Genomic DNA, 21,338 nt, shown 5'->3' with positions numbered 1-21,338 from the left:
CAAAAATGTTCTGAATGAATGCACTAAGATTATCTGGTCATAGCCTTCCTCTGATTTAATTGTTTAAAAGTACTTCTGCCCTGTTCAATAGACCAAATCTGACCACTCTAGTAGTCTGACCGAATTAATAATACTCATACTCTGATATGAAATATTGCCTTTATCAAACCTGGAGGAAAATTTATTAATTTGTTTTGCAAGCTTATTGTCTACTAATCTGTGTAGTTGATAATCCAGTCATTCCCTTCATGGTATCCCATACTTGGCTGTTTAGCACAATTGCTTTTAAAAGCATTTTCCAGTTTTTACCCATATGTCATCTTCGCCTCTCATATTTTCCCCTTTAACTAATTTTCTATACACTTTATTTGTTTTGTATCCTTCTTCTTAAAGGCAATCTTTCTCACATGTATCACATGCTTAACTCCTTTAGATATATTCATCTTATTATATGGATAGATTTTTATCTCCTTATTAGTTGCTATATTTCTGATTGCACACAAAAATCTAGTCTGTTATTACTGTGGATATTTAATTTAAGGATCCATGGTAAAACACAGCTCACATATTTCTATTAAAACATGCAAGTCGTTCAATGTTGTCAGAAGACCAAATTCTGATTACTTTTCCCCCTCAGGTTCAATGTTTTTCAGTGACCAGAATGTGCAATTGGTGGCCTTATCCTCGACACATACTATCCACATCTGCAAAACATTTATTCAGTAGATTACTCTTTTTGTTTGCCCCTTCACATATTGCTTAAAACCCGTTATTCGTATATCTATTTGAAAACAGAATTGAAAACAGAATTTGTAAATTAGTTCCAAGTGGGACTTTTATTATGAAGAGTGAAGGGGGCGGGATGGACTACTGGGAAAGAAAAACGAGGAACTGGGAAGAGCGACTACGAGGTAAACAGCAGAAGTTATCTGAAGATCTCAAAGCAATGTGATGCTAGTACGAGCAGGAAAGCATCGTGGAGACATGTAGACTTAAACTATGTTCGACACGAGCAGACCAACATCCAGAATAAGCTCTGGGCGTGTTCATGTTTTGCGGCGCTGAGGCTCGAGTCACAGGTCCTGGTCAACACTCCTCCCGACCGACGCGACGACGCGACGCGGTGGAGGAACCACACAACTGAGGAATGCTTTCACTTTTCCAGCAAGAAGATGGATGAAAAATCCTACTACAGCCGGCTCCTCATCGTACTCCTGATGGTCCTGTGTTTCGGCGTAATTGTATTACAGTACATCTGCCCTACGTCCGACTGCCAGTTGCTTCACCTGGTATCATTGTCCTCGAGACTGGGAAGCCGCGCGCCTGGGAATCGCATGAACGGAGCCGGTGCGGGAGATCCGTACAGCTCGGAGGACGGTGCCTTGGTTCGATTCGTGCCTCGTTTTAATTTCACATCCAAAGACCTTAATCGCGCTGTAGACTTCAACATCAAGGGGGACGATGTTATAGTGTTCCTCCACATTCAGAAAACCGGGGGGACCACGTTCGGCCGTCACCTCGTCCGCAACATCCAGCTGGAGAGGCCGTGCGAGTGCCATGCGGGCCAGAAGAAGTGTACCTGCTACCGGCCGGGCAAACGGGACACCTGGCTGTTCTCCCGGTTCTCCACCGGCTGGAGCTGCGGGCTGCACGCGGACTGGACGGAGCTCACCAACTGCGTGCCCTCCTTCATGGTCAGCCGAGAGTCTCAGGAGAGACGCAGGACTCCCAGGTGAGTTTAAAAATATATATATATATAAATCAGTATATCAAGCTAATTTAGTGTCTATAATGGACTGAGACGCGTCTTGATAAACAAACATATTTATTTTGTTATGGTGCGCTTCGCCTCTCGTTCCCCTCATATTGTTCTTGTTCAGTTCAGTGCTGAAGCCTTTTTTTATATATATATAAATAAGTATATCAAGCTAATTAATGTCTATAATGGACTGAGACCCGTCTTGATAAACAAACTTTTTTCTTTTGTTATGGTGCGCCTCGCCTCTCCTTCCCCTCATATTGTTCTCAGTTCAGTGCTGAAGCCTCTTAGCAAGTCAATTATGGGGCGACAAAAGACTCCAACAGGTCAGGCTTAACCCTAGAGAGTCTGCTTTCATTCAGCGCATTCCTGCAACAGGGGACCCATCATCATCATAATCATTCACCCTTTCAGACACCCGAGGGCAGACAAGCCTGCTGGCACCAGAACATCTGCTATTTTCTCAGGCTTGTCCTTTAAATAAACTCCCTGTAGCATTAATGTTTGAATTCGGAGACATAGGATTTGATGAATAAGTGTTGAGTCTGTTTTTACAATAATGTTCAAATGTTCTTTTTATTCATCAAAGTATCCTGACAAAATCAGTTTCCACAGAACTGTTTTCAACACTGCCGATAATAAATGTTTGTCGAGCAGCAAATCAGCGTATTCGAATGATATCTGAAGGATCTGAAGACTTAAGTAATGAGACTGAAAATTCTGCTTTGCTTTCACATAAATAAAATTCATTTTTAATTGTAGTAATATTTCATAATATTAATGTTTTAACTGTGCTAAGTTCAAATAAATGGCATTAACCATTAATCACTTTTAGTTTACCCTAAGCCTTGCTTGATGATTTCTTTTTAATGGTAAAGCTTGGAAAGAGTTGGGGATTCTGATTTGGCACGTTCCCCATGTTAGTTCATTCTGTAAGCTGTGTGCATCTTTATTGTTTTTGTGCAATCGCAGGGAAAGTGATTTATTAGGAAAGTAAAAAGACAACATTGTAGATGACCTTTTGATTAAATATTCAAACGGCAAATAAAACATCAAGAACTAAAACCAGCTGTTTTAAATTCTATTCTAAGTGAATTTTGGCATCACCACTTAATAAAGGATGCATATCAATTTTGAGATCTGCTTAATAGTGTTTTAAAATGCTAAGTGTTAACATTAGGGTGGGCGTATAGTCTAAATGTATAAATAAAGGAAATTAGCCTGCACAGTTAATTATGCAGACCATTATATACAGATATAAACCACATGTTCTGCTTTTCAGATGGACACAATTAGATCAAATTAAAATCTCATGGGCTCATTGTTGGCTTGTAAGTAAAGGAAAAGTTGAGGCTCTTCAGAGACTTTCTGTCTGCTGTTGTTGAATGCATTTGTCCAGACAGTCTTAATTGATATTCATATGGAAAGTGTTCTGGATGTGAGTTGAAAGATGATTCTTCTCATTCGCTAATTATGCTGAAATGCCCGTAATTAGAGTCAACCAGCAATAATTCATTCCGTTTTCCATCAAGATCGCTCCCCTGACACGCTCCAACAGAAACTACACCATGAATAAATCTGTCAGTGTGAACAAGCACAAAATATGACAACTTTACCCAACTTCATGATTCATATGTGATATTAAATTTCATTTTGTTTCAAGTCAGTTGTGACTGCGTTAGTTTGAACTCTTCTCTTTCCTGTCTCATGTAGTAGAAACTACTATTACATCACAATCTTGAGGGATCCGGTGTGGCGGTACCTGAGCGAATGGAGGCATGTTCAGCGTGGTGCCACCTGGAAGGCCTCTAAACACATGTGTGACAGCCGTTTACCCACTGTGTCTGAGCTGCCTAGCTGTTACACTGGTGACGACTGGTCGGGTTGTTCGTTGGAGGAATTCATGGTGTGTCCTTACAACCTGGCCAACAACAGACAGACCCGTATGCTGGCCGACCTCAGCCTGGTGGGCTGCTATAACCTCTCCGTCATGAGTGAGAGCCAGCGGTGGGCCATGCTATTGGAAAGTGCCAAGCGCAACTTGCGTAACATGGCCTTTTTCGGTCTGACTGAATATCAGCGTAAGACGCAGTACCTTTTTGAGCACACGTTCCGCCTGTCCTTCATCACACCATTCACGCAGCTCAACGGCACGCGTGCTGCGAGCGTAGAGGTGGAACCAGAGACCCAGCGCAGGATTCGAGAGCTTAACCAGTGGGACGTGGAGCTGTACGAATACGCACGGGACCTTTTTCTCCAGCGCTTCCAGTACGCCAGGCAGCAGGAGCGCAGGGAGGCCCGGCAGCGACGCCTCCAGGAGAGACGCAAATTACGTGCCAGGGTGAAGTCTTGGTGGGGGGTGACTGGAAAAGCTGTTTTTAAACCCACCAAGGAGCCCCCAATGACAGAACAATCTCCCGCTTTCTTGGAAGAAAAACAGGCAGATGCTGGACAAACACTGGAGAGCGAGACAGAAGGACAGGTCAACTGGTTAGAGGACGATGACAGTGAAACTATATTGGACTATTTAGAAAACGTAGAGCAGTGGCGGTAGCCACCAGCTATTTGTGAAGAGGTTTGAACTTAATATTGGACTAGAAAATGGTGATTCCATTTGATTACTTTGGGGTACCTATAATCCTTTAAGCCCAAATCACGGCTAAATATTATCGTATACGGGTTGTTAATAAGTGGGCTGCTATATCTGTGACAAATGTATTATGTGGAACGCACATTAAAATTCTCATAAATATCGATTCTTAGCACCAGTTCTCTGTTAGATATCATATCTGAATTACCGTCTTGCAGACTGATGTGTCTTGTGAACTGAAAAGATGATCAAATCCACTGTCCCGTCAACACTATGACCTTGAGAAAGGGCATTTTGACTCCAGGTTACATCTACTGAAAACACTATGGATGAAAAGCATCTGCTTATCGTGAAAGCCAAAGATTGGAATGTTTCAGAAATGCCATTTTCAGACCTTGCTGTTCTGAGGAAGAACCTGATTGCAGCATGTTTTTGTTTACATTCCTACAATGTTAGAATTCAAATATTGCCTTTTTTTTTTTTCAGTGTCCTCAACCATTACAATCCCATGCACATAACAAGTCAGCCTTATGGTGAAGTCCAACATTATTTTTTGATTTAAGATGTTTTGTTATGGGTTAGCTCATATTTTGTTACTTGAAAATAAAAAGCCATTGTGAATCACTTCAACTGCTGAATTAATACCTCACCATAGGTTACATTGAGGAGCGCTGATTGCGTTAAAGGAAAATCAATTACATTTGTGAGTACTGATGAATATGAATATATATATATATATATATATATATATATATATATATATATATATATATATATATATATATATATATATATATAATTATTATTATTTTTTTACAATAATTCAAGTTGGTTGTGGCTAGTTAAACAATCTCAGAGAGGGTGAGTCTTCATTTTTGCTTTACTTTCTCTCTACAGCAGATGGAGCCAAAGTAATACCCGTTGCTTATGAATGAAACCTTACATCCGTGATCTGTAGAACACAATGCTCATTTTATTGGGTTTGTTTAATTTAGTTTGGCCAGTCTATCCAATTAATCCCACTGGTAACATTTGTGACATGTATTTTTTGGGCTTGCAGGTTCTTAAAGTTGTCAGTTGTCAAATTCAAGACCAGTGTGAAAACGTAGTGATACATTGTTGCATTAAATGAAACTATCAAACCTAAAAATAGATTATCATTCTCTTTCCCTAAAATAAAAAAAATGTTCGGGACTTATAGAGCAACGACATCTAGTTACAACTGTGATAAAGTATAAAATATGTATTTTCACTGACCTTTTAAAAACATCTTTAGAAAAGGGTGTAGTTTTATTTATATATATATATATATATATATATATATATATATATATATATATATATATATATATATATATATATGAGTTGTACCATTTTTTTTATTTTTTTCTGGAGCAGACCCATGTTTGTGAGTTTTTTGTTTGTTTGTTTTTTATGCAATGTGTTAACATTTAGTATTCATAATAATTAGACAAATGTATGACACCTCAGGTCACGTGATGTCGTCATGGCTGCGTCCACGAGAGGGCGACCCGCTCCACGTACAGTAAAACGGTCTTTTCTAGAAGAATTATGTCATGTTTGAATAATATTTAGATTTATCTCATTGTGTAAAGTTTTTTCATTAAAACAATTCGGAGTGCCCATTTAAAACGCCCGTTACTCATAAGAAAAATATAATTTATAGAGTGAGGATGGACCTTCTGGTCTAAATATTTACATAGGTCCAGTACTTTAACGATATTTATTGAATGCATTTAAATCCACCCTTCCTAAACCCTTCACGTATTACTTATTATAGGTGTCCTCATCCATAAAGCGCAGTTTGCACTGAGTTCGAGTGGGAATCCCCCTAAAATGGAAGCAATACATGGGAATGCACGTAGTGCCGTGCACACTTTCGCTCTACTCCTCCCTTCTACCCTCCCTCGTCTCGTCTTCTGCCTAGCAGCAGCTAGCAAGTTCGCTTCTCGCTTCCCCACCGCTCGCTTCGTCGTTAAACTCAAAACACCCCGCAGCCGCTGGTCATTGTCTTTTAAAGCAGGAAACTGCGCAAACGAAAGCTCTTGGTTCAACGCGGGAACTTTTGCAACCAAAGCGCGCGCCTCACATCAGCCAATGATCGTGACGTAGTTATTGACAAATCTACATTTCGCTTTGCGCTGCAATTGATGTCACTCGAGCTCTAGTCGCGCGCTGTCTGCACAGGTGAGTCATTCGCTCTCGTAAAGACCAATATTTCATATTCTTTAACCTATCTAGCCGCACATGATAGTGCATTAGTGATTGGTGTAATGCATTGCTCGCTGTCACGACTGACGCTCGCTCGTTTATGGGTCTCCATAGCTAACCTTGCTTTTGCGCACATGGCCTCTTCTCACTGTGACGCATAAGTCTAGAATTTGTATTTCTCCTTATGCTTAGTAGCAAAGTCTCTCATTTGAACTTAAAGCACAAGCTGTCATTTATAAAATAACGCCAGTAACGCAGCTGGGTGTCACGCATTGCTGACAGCTGTTGAGCTTCCCATCAGTGCTGTGTGGTGCCCTGAGCAGCGCCTAGTTTGTAAACAGGTTGGATGGAGATCAAACTCTCCCACGTCAATAGTCAGGTGCAGTGGGCTGTATATCTTTTCTGATGCTGTATTTTTGTGTCTGGCATGTAAAACTAGCAGTCATGCTGACATTTCAAATTGCATGGCCAGGAGTGGGTGCAGTCCCAACCTTAAGATGTTCAGCCACCATGGGAGCTGAATTTGTCCTTGGCTTCCTGGAACATGTAAAAGTTGGTCCTGGAAAAGTGTGTGAGGGTGGTTTTGTATCTTGGTGTGTTGAAGTTAAATGTCCTTTGTCCCGCTAAACCTTAACATCATCGGACATTTGCCAGCACTGACAACTGTCCAGAGCTTTTGTCATCCATCCAGTTGTTGCATAAATTGATAGTCGTGTGTATTCCTTATGCCAAAAAAGGGAGTCTTATGACCTTTATTTTGCACTCCCACACCTGTATATGCTACCTGTTTAGTAACAGGGTCCCACAATCATATATATGAAGACGTTATTAAAAGTTATAGACATTTGTGCACTTGATAATATGGTTCTGTATGACACTAGCTATAATGCAATAGCAAATTTGCGAAACCGGAGAATGTTATATTTACCTGTTCACAAATTAGAAGGGGTCTGGACCTGCCAGTTGTTTCATTGCACCTCATATTAATTTTTTTAATTCATTTTTATCTTATTTGGTTGCATGCCATCGATTTTGTGCAAATAATATAAAAGTTTACATACACAGCAATGCAGTTGCTTTCAGGTCAGTTGCACAACAACGTAGACCCTAGAGTCGTGGTGCGAGAGCACCTGCAGTTGTGTGAGTGACGGTTGACATTCTGTTTGATTTCACACCTTATGATGTGCACTGTCAAAGGTCAGGTCGCAGGAGTCCTGCTGCTTTAGATGCCTGGTGTCTGTCTGACTTCAGTGGCATCACTGCCCTTTTGTTATGTCTGCGATTTAAAGGTCCTCACATAGCTGACAGGTCATATATCTGGTTGGCAATACCTTGGCAATACTCTGCACGTCCCCTGCTTCTCCCTGAGGGGTCTGTTTATCCTCTCACTTCCTGATTTAAACTACAACTAGATCTACATACAGTGAGACAGAACGCTGTGTGACGACAAGCTCCATTAGTTCCCGGTGGTCACGACTGGTCAGGCAGTCGCAAACGTGCGAAATTGAAGCTATACCCTTGTTGGAGGTGTGGGGTTAAATCAGGTGAGCTGCTAAAGACGGCAATATCCCTTCACCACACAAGGAGCAGATAGGGAATAAGATATTAGGAAGCCCCTTACAGTCCGATGTGCACACACTCGCACCTCACATCCGCATATTAACACATGTGCTGAAACTGCACCACAGGTTCAGGCACGTTTGCCACCGCCGTTGTGGACTTTGTTCTCGCTTTCATTCACCCTATAAAATTAATGATAAGAACAGACAGTGAGGTTACTGTATACACAAAGCGCATGTCCTCATTTCACCTCTCCTGCTTTACTGGACCAAATATGGTACGTTATGCCATATGCTTTGAAATGGCAATAAAACGTGGTGCTGGGCTGATAAAGCAAAATGATCAAACACTGAGCGACTACAGAATATTGATTGCGCTGTCATATTTTGATGGCTTGCTGTAAATATTAGTTCTCTACCGAATCTATAAGAACTAGACTATTGGGTTCTATAAATATGGCCACTGCCCTCTTTTTTCGTAAGTAGGTTATGACACGCTCAGATTGAGTTACTCACAAATGAGCTTTTAACCACTATTCTGTAAAGTGCAATGCACCATTTGTCCGTGTGAATATCATTTAGGGCACATTTGTACAAAGAAAAGAGGATTCGCCAAGCATGTGCTTCATTTAAAACCTTGCTTTTGAATGTTTCTGGATATTTAGAATTACATAAAAAAATAGATTTTTCATATTTGATGTCCTGTCTTGTTTCTATAAAGTTCTATGATATGAAATTCAACTTGTGTTTTTTTTTATTGGTTTCATTTAAGTTAAAGGGGGGTGAAATGCTTGTTTTCACTCAATATCCTGTTAATCTTGAGTACCTATAGAGTATAGTACTGCATCCTTCATAACTCCAAAAAGTCTTTAGTTTTATTATATTCATAAGAGAAAGATAGTCTGTACCAATTTTTCCTGGAAAAACACGACCGGCTGGAGGCGTGACGTGTGGGCGGAGCTAAAGAATCACGAGCGCCAGTAGGCTTTTGCGTTGAGAGCGTTTGGAAGTTGTGACATTACCGTGAGGAAAAAAAACCATCATCCAAAACAAACCATGGCTAACAGTCAGATTCAGCCATTTATTTATGATCCAGAATCAGATCCAGAGGCTGAAACTGAACGAGAGCAGCAGCAGCAACGACTCGCTCGGAGTGGGGCTCGAACCGGGTCTCCGGCATGGGAGGCGGACGCACTAACAAGGAGGCAGAGATATTTAAAGCAGTTTTACTCACCGCATGCGGTTCCAACACACGATCGTGACCCTTTTTCGTTGGGATTGCATCATCCTTAAGAAATAAACGATACGCAAATCCGTCGTCAAACTGGGCCTTGTTTGTAAAACAAGCATCTTCGAAATGCAGGGAACAAACAAAAACACTTGCACAACTCCGTCGATGCTCTGTAAAAATAAACTCCATCCACTGGTCCCTTAATGCTGTTTTTTTTTTGGTAATCTGTGCAGGGTTGTCTTGCCCTGGCAACCAAAAACACACTTCTTTTGTGACTTTTCGCGACGCTCTCGCTCTGATCAGTGAATGAATGTCTGTGCTCAGCCTCTCAGTGCTCTGCTATACGGGAGCACGCGCTCTTTCGGCAGACGTGCCCTCAGGACCCATATAAGGAAATTCCGCTCCATCTAACGTCACACAGAGCCATACTCGAAAAAAACTTTCCGAAACTTGTGACAAACTTAATTTTTGAAACTTTGTCCATGTTTAGCATGGGAATCCAACTCTTTAACAGTGTAAAAAACTCAGTATGCATGAAATAGCATTTCACCCCTCCTTTAAGAAATTACTTGCACAACCAAATTTATTCAAAGCAGCGGCTGAACTTAAACTTAAAGTTTTTAAGTTGAAATAAAGGGAAATATATGTTTACATGAGATAATGCACTACCTAACATGAATTTTAGCAACTTTACATTATTAATCTAAGTAAATGTTATTACATACACTAATCTTTACATTCACATTTTAGTTTCGGGACCAATTCTCATTATTAACTTACTATTAACTATGACTTTTGCCTCTATAGACTCCTAATTTGCTGCTTATTAATAGTTAGTAAGGTATTTGCGAAGTTGTATGGCATAGGACTGAGGGATCTAATGATTATGCAGAATAAGGCATTAATATGTGCTTTATAAGTGTTAATAAACAGCCAGTATGCTTGTAATATACATGCTAATAAGCAACTAAGAATTGGTCCCTATATCAAAGTGTTACCATATTTAATTTTAAGTTGCATTAATTGACATTAGTTAAAGGTTTATGAACATATATGAATGAACAATGAACAATAGTATAGTTATGAATTAACATGAAGAATAAATGGATATCGATAGTTCATAATACCTGATACAAGAAAATGTTAACCAATTGTGAAGTGTTACCCTTTTTTGTAATACTCTAAAATATTTAACTGTTTACATAGAGTTTTCTGTTGACTGGTGGTGCATTTAAATTTCTCAACGATGCATTTTTACGCTAAACTGTTTAAGAGTTTAATTTGATATTACATTGAAAATTTGCACTGGCTAAAAGGATGGTCTTTGATAGTGCACTTGCTCCTCACAGTTGTCTTGTTTCAACAGTTCGGTGTTGCATCACAGAGCTGGGCAGAGGGGAAGAGGCTCAGCCTGTTGTAATGTGTCATGTAGCTGTAAGCCTATGATTTTAGAGTTTGTTTGTGCTCTCCAGAGCACCGTACGTGTCTCTGTCCTTGCTGTGAGTTTGTGAGCGTGCTCAGGCAGCTGTGTGTTTTTATGAATGGAGGCAGTGGGGCTGTAATAGGCTGAACGGATTATATATACTTAACCTAATTATTTTCCCCTGTGGCTGGGGGCTTTTCTCCTCTGCCAGTCCTGTCTCACAAGCTCTTGAGTCTCCATCTTAGGCCCTGCATGTCTCCACCTTAAGCTGTCTGAACCGTCCATTTTTGGGGGGTTTTCTTCAGTGAATGCTGCAGGTTTGACTCTGGGGAACAGAGAACTATGTGTCCATGTATTTTTGCATTGTTTCCTTTCATTAAGGGAAGTGCACACATGGCTCAATATCTGTTACATTTGGGTCGTACTTCTGCATGAGATTCTCTGCACTGATCAGGCTTGTACTTTAAATGTCATTCAAACAGGTTGTTCCCTGTAATGGACAGGACAGTGTGTCTGTTCATAGGATTCAAACTTTTAACCTGTTAACTGTCACCCAGTCCCGAATACGGGACGCCTGTGTTGACTATACTATATTACAATCAAATCTAATCTAATCTTGACAAACTATATATCGTTGGAAAGGTCTAAGACTCCCAAATATATATATTTACCAATATTTTTTGTTAAAAATTATGTAGGAAAAGTAATAGATTAATTTATGACAAGAGTGCACCCTCAGAAATCTACATTACAAAAGGAGTTTTGACCTTTGTTAAAAAAAAAAGACTTCCTCGTTGCCTTTTTCTCTATCACATTTTAGAAATCATCAGAAGTTATATATCACTTGAAAACATAAAATCTCAAAATTCATCCTTTAAAACCCATTTTAAAATCAGACATTGCATTACCATATAAATGGCACATCAAAATCATGTCATGAATTATAAAAATTTAGGTTTGTATCACGCACTCAAGTCTATCTTCAAAAACGTGAGTGACAGTTAAGGGGCCATCTTATACTGACTCTTATTCTGAAACTCTTCTTAAAGGAAGCAACAAAAAACTTTTTTTTTTTCTTTTTTTTTTTTTTTTTTTAAGATGTCAATCTCCAAAGTGACAAATGAACAATAAAACTGTCATTTTTATATTAATTTAAATGTCTCAAGTATTATATCTTTGTCTGTTAGCATTTTTTTTTTTTTTTACTAATATTCTTTTGGATTCTGGTGGATTATGAAATATTGAGGGCAGCCCATCGAATCTTGTGAAGTCAATAAGTCTGATTAATGAACAAATCATTTTTGGCTGGACTATTCAAGTAAAAGATTCAAACATTTTAAGAAGCATGCTTCTATTCATTAAAACACTTCTTAAAGGAACAGTCCACCAAATCATGAGAATGCTGCAATCAGTTACTCATCCTTATGTCATTACATATCTGTACACAAATAGTGAATTTCTGAAGTGAGGCTGTCAAGCTCCAATTATCATCGATTGAGTGAGACACACAAGACGATGGTGGATGATTTAGTTTCTAAACGAAAGGAAAAAGCGCATGTTTGGCAATATTTTTGGCTGTTGAATTTTGCTGTGTATCTAAGGTGATTTGGATGATTTGTGGAACTTTATGTAATTTATTTATTTTATTTGACATCAATATTATTATATTATGCAAGTTGACTTATTTTCACTTTATACAAGTTATTTGTTATTTTATATTAGGCATAGCTTTCCCTATAGCAAGGTGTATTTTTTCATTCGTTTTGTTAATACAATTTCTATGTTTTACATATATATATATATATATATATATATATATATATATATATATATATATATATATATATATATATATATATATATATAATAGGCTAAAGTGAGTTTGATGTTGTATTTTGTTGTTGCATTTAAGCAATTGATGCTGAATTGCTGCTAATTCGAAAGTAAAATGCGCTTGGAGATTTTAAAAGCAATTTAAAAGTGTGGATAAAGCGGGTAAATTCAAACGAAATAAAAATGAAGAATTGCTACACACTGAATTGCCGCTATTTGAAAGTGAAAGTAAAATGCACAAGCCACTTTTACAAGCTATTTGAAGGAAAGCGAAGAAAAGATGAAACGCCCCCACAGTGATTCCAGTATTTTCTGTGTTGTCACACGTCGATTAACCTGTGGGAAAATTTCTTCACCGTCACAACCCTACTACGAACCAGATCACTGAGTTTTGAGAGTGGCTTTGTGAACTAGTCCAGCTTTGCTAACCAAATCAACCAAATTAGTTGAAAATATCTGACTCACAAGAAACATTTGCTTATGAATGAGACATTGCTACTTCTCTCATGAACACACCAAGGTCACATAGCATGGATGTGAAGATTTCCAATTAGTAATGATCAAAATGTTTGTTTGTCTGTTCCTCATGCAAAGGCATCACATGAAAAGACTTACAGAATATAGTGCACTGCACAAGTTGTATGGACCTGTTTTATGATTCTTCATGGTGCTTTTTGTCGTTTAGAAGCTTGATAGCTTAATTCTCTTTGGTGAGAGAATAATGCCATAATTTTAAGTGGGAACTGTCGTTTCAAGAAAAGTAAACGATAAACAAACAGCTATTTGAAATCAAACTAAAATGGCAAACCTTGTTAAAATCTCAAATGCTCCAAAGCATGACTCTATTTCTGAGAATAAGTGTGGATTCAGTTTCATTTCTCCTTCTATTTTAGATCTATCTGCCTACGGTTTCAACGGCGCACATGAGACATTTAAAGAAACAGTTCATCCGAAAATAAAAAGTCTGTCACTATTTACTCGTCCTCGTGTCGTTGCAAACCTGACTTTTTATCTTCTGTAGAACACAAAAGAAGTTATTTTTAAAGAATATTGGCAACCAAGCAGTTTTGGTGACCATTGACTTCTCAATAGCATTTGTCAAAATACCTTCTTTTATGTTCCTCAGAAGAAAGTCGTACAGCAAGTCGTGGTTTGGAGCGACATGAGGGTGACTAAATGATTACTGTCTCTAAGAAGTAATGCAAAGGTTAACTGTGAGCTACTGAACTCTCTCCTAGCTGTGAGAAATGCTGCAGTACAAGCTGCAGCAAGCAGAATGCATGTGGGGAGCATGTGCTGTGCTGTGCTGGTGGAGCTGCAGTGTGTGCTGGTCATGCTGGGCTCGCCTGCATGCGTCAGCTCTGTGGTATGAAGGTTATGTTGTGGCGCTCCAGTGCTGCTGAGCGCTGCAGTGCGTTGGAACAGCAGACTCCTCTCTTTCCTGCCCTGACCTCTGCCAACTGACCCTTACACTCCCACTGGCATCTATGCGAACGAGCCAGATTCAGTCATGCATTGGTTCTGCATATCATTCCAGTGTAATTACTTTACTCGCTTTTCTGGGCTTATTTGGAAACTCAGTGCCACATTCCGGTGGAGCGGCAGTCCATGTTGAAAACGCTTGTCGTTTGAATGCAGCGACTCTATGACTTTCATCACGTTCCCAGCATTTCAAGATCAGCTTAAGTTATGATTATGAGCATGGAAGGGCCTCATTGTTACATTTTCCCCATTTCCATGTGAGTCATGTCTCAAAGACTGTGAGCTTTCATGAGAATAAAACATATGAAAGGCCACTTGGCCTTTGGTTTATTTACATGAGCAAAATGTTGAACTCCGCTGGGACCTGAAAAAAGACACGTCTGCAGAATATTGCTTCATCAAGCCTTGAGTTTTTTGTTGGCTGTAAATTATATTGGTCAGCAGGTTTTTACTGTGTTGTAGTCTGTTTTTTTACTTCAATTCAATTAATATTCCTTCTATTACACATAAATGCTTGATTCTGTCAATTCAGTACACGAGTTACAGTAGAAGACTTTTTGAAATTGTTAAAACAGACCTCAAATGAACACTAAACAGTGTTTACTGTAGTAATCACTGTAAGTGTTACACCTAGGTCAGCTGTTGTTATATTGATTTCTATAATCGATAATTCCAAGATCTAAGATTAGCTCATTCAGCAAGCGGGTCTCTAATAGACAACAAACTCTGGACACTGGTTTTCAGGTTTTTAGGGATAGTTCACCCATAAATGAGGGCGAGTAAAAGATTTTCATGTCTTTTATATACCTGTATGACTGTCCTTGTTCTGTGGAACACAACAGAAGATAATTTGTCAAATGTCTGGTTTGCAGGAAAAAATGTATTTCTCACAGACAGACAGTAGGTGTGATTTTTTTTTTTTTTTTTTTTTTTGACTTCTCAAACTGAGATGGCCTCGAACAGCGCGCTATAGCGTCTACAAACACAGCCAAGTGCTGTTAAAAGATATTTGTTTCTCATTCCAGTTATTGACTTTCTCCTTGATTCTTGTGCATGCACATGCGGCGCCTTGAAGGACACTGCTACAAGTGCGATGTGTATATGACTCGGTGACCTTGTAGAAACAATACACACTCGCCACCGCCACACTTCTGATAATTACAGTCTCTATTGTAGATCTGCGCCAGAAACATATATGTATGCCATGCTGTATAGCCTCCTTCCTGCTGTAGAACATCAAAGTAAACTGACTAAACACAACCAGCACTTACACAAGCCTGTATAACAATTGATCTACATATTAATGGCATTATCAGTATCCAGCCCAAGTTTATTTGTTTTCTTGTCCATGCATTAGCGATATTCATTCTGTCTGAAGTTCTATCTATCGGGGGATTTTTTTTTATTTGTATTTATTTGTATATGTATTTTTTTGGGTATTTTTCTTAAAGAAAAATCTACATTTTTTTCAGCTTTTTCCAGGTTTAGTGCAAGTTTTGCTGTATCTAATCTAGCCTATATATTTTTCCATTAGTGTGTTTGTAGCCCTGTAGTGTGGCTTTTCCATTAACAAGTTAGTTTTTCCACTATACACATGAAAACAACTGCATTGCTGTTTTTTAATGTCACAATGTATTGCATGCTCAGCCTGAGTAAGCTGGGACAATTCAGATTCTGATTCATTTTTGCATCGTTCAGATGGTTTATGAAACATTAAATAAACTGATTACAGTTTCTGGTATCATTGTATTTCTGGGTGCATGATACATCCATCAGTATCTAATCAATCATCGTTTTTTTTCTCTATGATATTGCTTTTTTTAACTGTAAATGCGCATTTCTCCTATTTTTTACATTTAAATGACCTTTACTATAATCTAATGATATTTTTCATCTCTTTTTATCCTATTTTCTTTTTAAATGCATGTTACCAATCTCATTGTGTACAGTGCATCCATGTGTTTCATAAAAAAAAAATTGACCATGTTATTTTTAGTCAAGATGTCATAGATTGATCTTCCAGTGAACTGACAGTCTTTCTCTGGTGATGTATGCTGGACTTCCCCAATCAATTAGGTTGCACCTTTTCTTACAAATGACTGCAAACTTGCGTTCAGATCAGCCTCCATCCAAACAAAAACCAATGGAAAGTCCACAACCTACACATTTTTCAGGTTTCACATTAACACACATCTCACTCTTGATAATGCATTTCACATTGCAGAAGTAAAAAATCCCTGCTTTAGTTTCATTGTGATCGTAAATATCCAAAACTGACCTATACATTCAATATAGACAGATAAAGATAAACTAAATTCAATTGTTTATCTTGTAATAACTGTAGGCTAGATGTACACCAACTAGTCGGGATGTGTTTCCTCTTTCTTCTTTGCATTAATAATTTACTTAATCACATTGGGAAATCAGTTTGAGACCAGTCCCATTGTTTCGGACTGTGTGTGATTGTTAGCTCTACAAGCCGCGAATATAAAAATCCTCCAATTTGGGAAATAGCGATGACTATCATTGCGAAGGGGAATTAGCAATCATCAGGCGGGTGATGCTTTTACTACACATTAGGGTAATAGCAGCATCTGCGGAGGGACTCAGACGCAGCAGCTGACGTCACGGCCACATGTTCTCTTCACGGATCACCTCTCCGTTCACCTGCCTACATATAAATGAGATAATTGGCCTTTGCTTTTTGCGTGCAGGAAGCAGGTGTGGCTGAGTACCATGCTGCTCCGCTCTGAGACAGAGATGAGCGAACTTCATTGCTGATGAACGGCTCACCCGGGGGGGTGGTCTTCATCGATCTTACTGTAGGGCTGATATTGGGGGAGGGTGCACGTCAGCCTGCTGTAAAACCGACTTTCTGCTTTTCACGGTGTTATGTTGCTCTGCATTTAGTGCCTTTGTTCTTGTATTTGGAGGTGGGTGTCATTAATTCAATTTCCATCTTCTCTTGCTCAGTTTCACTCCCGATCTCCCTCACCGCATTGCTCTCCTTCAGGACCGTCTGTCTGCGTGCTCCGATCACGCGCTCACCAACCCCCCCCCACCCCTTCCACCTGCCGCCTCCTCCGTCTGTGTCTGTCGCTGTGAGACACGGGGACAGATATCATCTGCCTTAACCTCTCCTCTAATCCCCTCACTGTCTGCTCGTTCACCTCTGCTTTATTTGTTTTCATTTTCCTGTCCTTTTATTCATTTATCCATCCCTCCCTCCCACATCGGTTCAAGTATGCTTGGTCATCACGCCATTGATTATTCTTCACTGTACTGTCTCTCTCTCTCTATTTTTCTCTCTCTCTCTCTCTCTCTCTCTCTCTCTCTCTCTCAAGGGACGGCATATCAAATGCCAGACTCACCCTAAACACCCACTCTCATTTCCTTGTGGAACAACCCCCTCCCCCTTCACCCCACACACCTTCCCGTGTAGAATGGGTGCGATTTAACCATAGATTCACTTCTCCTTTCTCTTCCCTTCATCATCCCACCTGTGATCGCCTGTACCCTGATAATGCTCCAGGAAAGCTAGAGAGCCACTCTCCTTCGAATCAGCCAAGGAGCAGTGCAATGACAAAGAGGGTGGGGAGACTAACGATCAATACATCAGGCTCCTCCCGATTGGCTGATCCACATTGCCCGGTTGCATCTCAGCTGCTGATTGGCTGTTGCAGTGTATGCTAACTGCAGCTATGGGGATTTGCCCTCCCTGTTGGCTGCTCTACTTCCTTTTTCAATCGTTTAGATCCTGAACTCTGAGAATGCGATCGGCGCGTGGTTTATGGCCTTGCTCTTTTGTCGCTTCCATCTGCCCCAGAGTCGTAAAGTGACGTTGCTGTCTCCCATGTGCGCTCTCTCTCTCTCTCTCTCTCTCTCTCTCCTTTTCCCTGCCTCCTCCCTCTTTTCCCTCCCTCCCTGTATCTCTTAATCAAGACACAGCCTACCCTTTCCTTTGCATTGCTGCCTGCCTCCCGTCTGCACTCCTCCTCCACCTCTCGTGCACTCTCTCACTCGCGCTTTCTGCCATGCGCTTCCAGCCTCTCTCTCTGTTTGTCGCTCACTCACCTCTGTATTCCCCAGTTACAGGTTTGCAACATAAACAGCTGTGGCTTCAGGGATGTTCTTTGTTGTTTTGTACTTTTATCGCTTGTATTTTGCTAAATATTTATTTCGCGAAGTGTTTTGGCTGTTCTAAAGGGACAGGCTGTGTTAACTGAGTTTGTTGCTTTTGTTTTTTGTGTATTTTCGCAAAGACAGGTCTCCTGCCGCAAAGGACTCTCTTAGAAGTGCGCGAGGACACGTCACAGTCTGATGAAAGGTACGCAGGGGGAGCAGGAGGGATGAGAAAGCGATTTAAGTGAAAGAAGACTAACATCACCATAAAGTGCCTCATCTGGATGCTGCGGAAGCCCTTCTCCTGACTGGTCTGCACTTCGGAGTGCTCTCTTCCGCACTGACTTGTGCGTGTGCGCTTGGCCTTGGCTCAGGCTATATTTCACCGTGACAGTCAATCAACCCATTTGCCTGTTCCTCAATTCCAGCTCCGCCTGCTCGCCATTTCACCTTTTAATACAAGGACGCCTGTCGATTAGTTTCCTTATTGGGTTCTCAAAGTGTCTCTCTCTTCACTTCTGCAGTCTCTCCATCCCTTGCGACTCAGATATGCGAGTATCTTTAGGGACTGCTGTGCCTATGGCAACAGGGCAAGGAGTTTCGGAAGCCTAAATTTAGAGAAAGTCCATTTAACATCAATGCAAGAGGTCTATTTTAAACCCAGAGCTCTGGAGGGTGAGTCTAGACAGTGGGGCGACCACTGCAGACAAATACAAAGTGCCGCTCTACTCTACTTTTAATGCCTTGTTTTCCTGAACGGCAGCCGAAGATGCACCGCAGCATGTCACATTGACCTACTCCACCTCATCACACTCGATTCATCGTCCTCCCTGCCTGACTTTAAACAGATCTCATACTCTCGTCATACTTCCTCACTGGCTGATCAACAGACTATGCCCCCTTCCTGTTCATAAGAGAGTTCGGTTTTCATTTCTAGACTGGTAGTCTGAGGATCTCCTTGCCACTGTGCTCATTTTTTGCAGCCCTTGTGCTTCATCACGCCTGGCTGCCACACCCCAGCCCTCCGCTCACCCGCCGCTTGCCCGAGGGTCTGCCATGGCCGTCAATGTGACCATGGGTCGCGACACCAAGTGGCTGACGCTGGAGGTGTGCAGAGAGTTCCAGCGAGGAACCTGCTCACGTTCGGACGCTGAATGCAAGTTCGCTCACCCCTCTCGCACCTGCCACGTGGAGAACGGCCGAGTCATCGCCTGTTTCGACTCTCTCAAGGTAACCTGGATGCATGTGCACACAGACACAAGTGTTTGTTTTACTATTGCACTGATATATTAACCATGAGAGCATTATTTGATGTTTTGGTGCAGATTTCATCATTCACACACGCTATTTGGACTTTTTGTCAGATATCTCTAACACCTGCAAGCTCTTTTGCTGAGTAGTGATCTCTCTCCTGTCCTGAAATCAGCCCTTGAGTGTATTTTTCTGTCAGATTCGGACTAAAACACTCCAATTTCTGGTCATGGATTGGTCAATTCTTATATAAGAAGTACCACCATGGGACAGTTAACAAATATTCAGTATGAGGTTAGGATTAGCAAATGTCAAAGCATATTGAAAAAAGCATATTGATGGACTACCAAAGAATTCTGAGAGTGTTTTACTTCCCAGAGTATTTATTAAAGTACTATGGTATATCCAAAAAACAAGCTAATGTCATAGGGTTATCTACTTAACCATATATGGTAATTTTTGGTACATTTTATGTTTAAATAATGCTTCTCTTTGGAAGCATGATGAAGCCATTTTAGAGGGAACGGGAACAGTTCATTAAAAAAAAATAATAATAATCTGTCATCATTAAATCTCCCTCATGTCACCCAACTTTTATGAATTTCTTCTATGGAACTCAAAAGGAGGAATTTTGAAGAATTTACTGGAGTTTACCTTTTTGTGATGCTGTTATACAGAATGGGAACTGGAGATTTGATGCTTCAAAAAGTTGGTCAGTAAGTAAGAATGTAACAATTAAAAGCGAACCGGTTGAAAATGTATTCAAATATGTGATGATTCAATTAGGGGTATAAGTTTATATCAGTGTATGTCTGAGGGGAACTTACTGTCTTTAGAAAAATGTAGATGGTATTTTTTCTTTTCATCTTGCCATAAGTGCAGCCCTGCTTTGTTTACAGCAGAAACCAAGGAAACGCTTTAAGCGCCACCTGCTGGCAGAAAGTAAATCTGTGTCTCCTTCAGCTTGTCTGCTATTTCTGTTTCATGCAGATATTTTTTATGTATTGTTCCACAAAACTGATTTTAAATCATTCTGTTTTTGCTTCAAAATTTCAAAATTATACATCTGATTTAGATTATAAACTGCTCATGTTGCATGTATGTAGCGTCTTTGTTTGGATTGTGATTAATATGCAGTGGTTGCCTGCCTCTAATTTTAAATGGAAAGAGCATAGACAAAGCCTTATTTGGTTTATATTAAGAGATTTCTTTTGTGTTACTTATTTGATTTGGTTCTTGTTTTAAAATTTCAGTTTCATAAAAGAAACATGCAGCATTTTGTCAAAGCAATAATAAAAGGAAACATTTAATCAGAATCAGATTGAGCTTTATTGCCAGGTATGTTTACACATACAAGGAATTTGTTTTTGTGATAGAAGCTCCGCAGTACAACAGAATGACAGTGACAGAACAAAAAAACACATAATAAAAGAATAAAATACAAAAAATACAAATAAGTAGGTAAAGAATGACAATATACAAATTGACAAGTGTACACTAAGTATGTGTATTTAAATATAAATAGTGTAGTGTAGTGTGTTCCACAGTCATTATCAATTGTTAATTAGATGGATTGCTTGAGGGAAGAAACTGTTCCTGTGTCTGGTCGTTCTGGTGCTCAGTGCTCTGTAGCGTAGACCAGATCGCAACAGTTCAAAGAGGAAATGTGTTCGATGTGAGGGGTCCAGAGTGATTTTACTGGCCCTTTTGCCCACTTTGGATAAGTACAGTTCTTGAATAGAAGGAAGGGTTGTACCGATGATTCTCTCAACAGTTCGGACTACACTCTGTAATCTTCTGAGGTCAGATTTTGATGCTGAGCTGAACCAGACATTTACTGAAGTGATTTAATTTAT

At 39.9% G+C, this 21,338-nt stretch overlaps 2 protein-coding genes across 8 annotated transcripts in view; both read left to right on the top strand.

The window, feature by feature from the left end:
* Positions 1–847: 847 nt before the first annotated feature.
* LOC113057954 (heparan-sulfate 6-O-sulfotransferase 2-like) lies at positions 848–4,979 on the top strand. 2 transcript variants are annotated; one of them, XM_026225589.1, is made up of 2 exons: positions 848–1,732; positions 3,476–4,979. In XM_026225589.1, the coding sequence occupies exons 1-2, from the start codon at positions 1,173–1,175 to the stop codon at positions 4,311–4,313; spliced, it is 1,398 nt and encodes a 465-aa protein (XP_026081374.1). In that variant the 5' UTR covers positions 848–1,172; the 3' UTR covers positions 4,314–4,979. The 2 variants fall into 2 exon arrangements, with proteins under 2 accessions (XP_026081374.1, XP_026081372.1); XM_026225587.1 differs by having other exon boundaries at positions 851–1,732; positions 3,473–4,979.
* A 1,279-nt stretch (positions 4,980–6,258) lies between these two features.
* The window catches only part of mbnl3 (muscleblind-like splicing regulator 3), a 45,937-nt gene continuing 30,857 nt past the window's right edge, over positions 6,259–21,338 (top strand). For 3 of the 6 annotated variants that reach the window (XM_026225586.1, XM_026225583.1, XM_026225581.1), the window contains exons 1-2: positions 6,259–6,557; positions 18,376–19,461. In XM_026225586.1, coding sequence (XP_026081371.1) covers positions 19,288–19,461 — 174 coding nt within the window. In that variant the 5' untranslated portion in view covers positions 6,259–6,557; positions 18,376–19,287. The remainder of the gene's footprint in view (positions 6,558–18,375; positions 19,462–21,338) is intronic. The other 3 variants (XM_026225585.1, XM_026225584.1, XM_026225582.1) reach the window with 1 other exon arrangement.

Source organism: Carassius auratus, chromosome 39 (genome assembly GCF_003368295.1).
Source record: "Carassius auratus strain Wakin chromosome 39, ASM336829v1, whole genome shotgun sequence".
In the NCBI taxonomy this organism is placed as follows: domain Eukaryota; kingdom Metazoa; phylum Chordata; class Actinopteri; order Cypriniformes; family Cyprinidae; genus Carassius; species Carassius auratus.
Note: the sequence above shows the minus strand (reverse complement) of the source record. Positions and strands in the feature narration are given on the sequence as shown.

What these genes read in the sequence shown, in the direction of transcription:
- LOC113057954 (XM_026225587.1), top strand. Translation starts at nt 1,173, where the DNA reads ATGGATGAAAAATCCTACTACAGCCGGCTCCTCATCGTACTCCTGATG. An exon ending in GAGAGACGCAGGACTCCCAG is followed by an intron (nt 1,733 to 3,472) that starts GTGAGTTTAAAA and finishes TGTCTCATGTAG; the next exon opens with TAGAAACTACTATTACATCA.